The following is a 3,937-nucleotide window of genomic DNA, read 5'->3' as shown; positions in this document are numbered from 1 at the left end:
TATATACAGTATATATATATATAAACGTATTATATATTTAAAAAGACTAAACATGGTGGATGTGCTGTATTGAAAAGATGTACTATATACATTTGTTTTTTATTTTGCTCAGTAATAGACTTTAATGAATGTTGTACAGAGGAACACAACTGGGACCCAAAGGGAGTTCTCCTCACTGTACCGAAGAGACCTCTGTTTGTTTCTCATTATCTGTCCCCAGTGAACATATCCCCGATGTATGAAGCGAGGCCAGGAAAGTATAAAACATCCTTTATAAATCATTATTTATTATCATTGCAGAGGAAATTATACATTCTACCACTTCTGTATCTATCGGGTTTGTATAAAATATTTTAATTATTATATACTTTTTTTTTCCTTAATAGAGTAAAGAAGTAAATAAGTAAAGTCCCGGCATCTCCTCTCCTGTTATGACATCAGCATTGTAATAGGAATACATAGTGGAGTTGTCTCTGATAATACAATCAAAGCTTACCTGAAAAAAATCCCTTTATGTAGTGAGCGTCGCCTTCTGTCTGCCCATCACTTCCATCAACTTCCTGGATTCCCAGTGTGCTTTGTGTCTCTTTCCCTGCTGCTTGATGTGATGCAATCTCCATTTCTCAAGATTACATCTCCCATCATGCATTGCTTCCAGCAAAGCATTGATAATGTTACATTGTTCAGAAATTGAGTTGTAGTCCAGATGGCAGGCTCTGTGAGAGTTTTAACACCAGGAATTCTATTGGCATCTTCAATAAGTAAGTTTAGAATGTTCTAGATGGATCTGGTTATTAGGAGTGGGAGAGTCTGATGGAAATCCAATATAGAAATACAGATTTGAGCAGATTTGAGGAAGATAAAAGGAGTGTTTTCAAAGAAGATTTGAGAAGACGTCAATGGAAGACACTGTTTTCTCATACATTGGGCACATATTAGCTTTAGCGTACAGAGGCTAAACCTATTCAGCTTCTCTGCAGGTGAGATAAATTCCCGATCTTCATATACAAGGGTGTTCCCATAATGAGGCAGTAGCCTCAGGCAGCATCTCATTCTGGGTGAGGCAGTAGGCCAACTAACAGCAATTTGGGGGACAATTAGCCTTAAAGGAGACCTGTACCTTAAAAAAAAGTCCTTTAAGGCATGCTTCCACCTCCCCTAAGTGCCACCCATCTTGTCCAATGCATACCATCATCCTGGTTCTTCATGGTGTGGCCATTATTCTCTTTCTCTATTACTCTGTCCACCTTTAGGCTATCCTTAAAAACTCATCTCTTCAGGGAAGCCTATCCCACCTCAACATAATGGTCCTTTTACTTCTTCCACTAACCCAATCTAAACAATTATTACCTTTTGTATCACTTGTCCCTCATACTAGATTGTAAGCTCTTAGGAGCAGGGCCCTCCCAACCCTATTGTACTGCAAATGTAAAGTAACTGGCGGTATACAAATCCTGTATAATAATAATAATTCCTGTTGGTGATAACTCTCTGTTCCTCTCTTCCAATTGTACTCTATTATTGTCACCCTGTCACATGGGCTTCCAACGAAGACTACCCATGGACATTTCAACACACATCTCAGAGGCAGAGCCACTGTTGTCCCTCAATATAGCATCTGAAAGGTTCTAAAGTTGATTGGTGCCCAATTTACTGTTCACATTCCACAACCTGGCTAAGGATCCACCACTGAGAGTAAAATGTCAGCCCTCTTTGCCTTTGGGGGTCCACCTCAGGCCTCCATTGGTCCCATGGCCTTTTCAACATATATCACACAGGCAGAGTCACCATTGTCCCTCCAAAGAAACCTGCCCTCAAAAAATCAATGCATCCACCAGTGGAGTGCATGTAGAAAATCAAACAAATATTTCGAAAAGACGATTTGGGTAATTCTACTGGTCTATATTCAGCTTAAAAATGTCATTCAGTTAGTATGTTACATGTCCCCTGCAGGACAGTTGGAGACCACCACGAGTACAGCTTCCCAGAGGAGTGAATAGGGCCATGGCACGCATGCTCAGGATTAAGAGGACCCAGCAGGGATGCCTTTTAGAAGAAACGCTGTGTGGCTCCAAGCCGGGAAGTACAGTGAGGATCCCTGGAACGAGGATAAAGGTAAGTATTGAATCAGGTGGGCTGCACTCATGGTGGTGGAGGAACACCTTAAAGGTTGCCTTGTACCAAAGGTACTGTTATCCTTTAAATTGACACTAAACTCAGGAGTTAAATCTTAAAAATACATTCAGGTACCTTAACTATTAACAACAATGTATCTTATTTGTGTATCACTCGGCTGTGGATCCTCAAATCATCTCTGAATTGGTGCTGACACTGTCCTTCCTTCTGGAGGGGTGCTACTTTTGTTCCACATGGTCCCTGTGTGTGTTGTAAAGTAGTCACCGCTTCAAGCTCGCTCCTGGGATGGACTACAATCTCATGTTTAGTTTACTCATTTGTATTGAAATTATAGTCTATCATAGGAGCGAGCTTGGAGCGGTGACTACTTCACATCACACACAGGGACCATGGGGAAGAAAAGTAGCCCCCCCTCCAGAAGGAAGGACAGTGTCAGCACCAATTCAGAGATGATTGGAGGATCTACAGCCGAGTGATACATTTTTATCATTAGGCAAGGGAGATGAATGCAAATGCAAAATGAGCAGCCCACATCAACGTGAAGAACACAATTTAAAACAATGACCAACCTGTATCCATTCATTGATGTGTATTACTGTAGAACTCATAAGCGTGCACCTAACAACCCGACACTAAATTGTTCTACATTTGATGTAGCTTAGTCTTTATTGGTGGGATTATTTCTTGAATGTAATTAGAAATGTTGGAAATGTGACATTACTGAGTTAATTCAAAATCTAAAATTATTTTTACGATGTAGTTATGAAGAAATAACCATGAGCTGTCGTTTCATGTTAATGGGTTGAGGTGCCTCAAGATTATTTCCTAAGTGAAACTCATTGGTAAAAAAAGATGAAGATAAATTCATACTCGGCAGTATTAAAGAGATCATTGGTGAGCTGATGAAGACTGCCAGCTCATCCCTTCAGTAAGGAACTGATAATTTATACTAGCTCTGGGACTGACTGATGTGGAACAGTTTAGAAGAACGTCAGCTTCACCTCACCTGGTCAGATGGATAACCAAACACTCATCAAGGACTTTCAGATTGTTGCATTTTCAGATTCACCTAAACTTCATCATGTATTTTTCTCTGTCTTTGCCTTGGTCTATCTGGTTGGGCTATTGGGGAACATCCTCCTAATTACCTGTGTGGTCACTGATGTCCACTTACATGTTCCATTGTACATCTTCCTTAGCAATCTGTCTTCAGTAGATGTCCTTCTCACATCCTCCACTCTCCCCAAACTGATGGATATTTTGTTGTCTGGGAATAATCTAATATCATTCATTGGATGCTTCACACAATTGTTCTTCTATTTGTTTGCAGCCGCTACAGAGGACATTTTGTTGTCCTGTATGGCATACGATCGGTACGTGGCTGTCTGTAAGCCTTTACACTACCAACTGATTATGAATAAGACCAAATATGTTCTTCTAATACTAAGTACTTGGATGTTGGCATCTGTCAATTCCTTATTTTTCACATTGTCCATTTACCAGATGAATGTATGCAATTCTAACAAAATCCAGCACTTCTTCTGTGACATAAAAGCCTTTGACAGAATCGCTCGTTCCCACAATAGGTTCCGAATCATAATTTCCTCTGAGATTGTTGTGCTTGGGCTCTTCCCGTTTATGCTCAGTCTATCATCCTATGTGAAAATCATTCTGATTATCACCAAAATTCAAACCATGAATGGAAGATGGAAAGCCTTCTCCACCTGCTCATCTCATCTGACCATCCTTGTTACATTCTATGGAGCCGGTACATGTATGTATGTGGTGCCTCCATCAGGGG

General features: G+C 40.4%; 1 protein-coding gene across 1 annotated transcript in view; it reads left to right on the top strand.

Moving 5' to 3' along the window:
* The window catches only part of LOC108800414 (endonuclease domain-containing 1 protein-like), a 20,665-nt gene extending 18,669 nt beyond the window's left edge, over positions 1–1,996 (top strand). The window contains exon 3 of the mRNA XM_018572396.1: positions 1,954–1,996. Within this exon, the coding sequence (XP_018427898.1) occupies positions 1,954–1,996 (43 nt within the window). The remainder of the gene's footprint in view (positions 1–1,953) is intronic.
* Positions 1,997–3,937: the final 1,941 nt, after the last annotated feature.

The sequence above is a fragment of the Nanorana parkeri genome, unplaced genomic scaffold, assembly GCF_000935625.1.
Source record: "Nanorana parkeri isolate BGI_ZX_2015 unplaced genomic scaffold, ASM93562v1 scaffold2018, whole genome shotgun sequence".
Lineage (NCBI taxonomy): Eukaryota > Metazoa > Chordata > Amphibia > Anura > Dicroglossidae > Nanorana > Nanorana parkeri.
The sequence above is the reverse complement of the archived record's forward strand: the minus strand, read 5'-3'. Positions and strand labels throughout refer to the sequence as shown.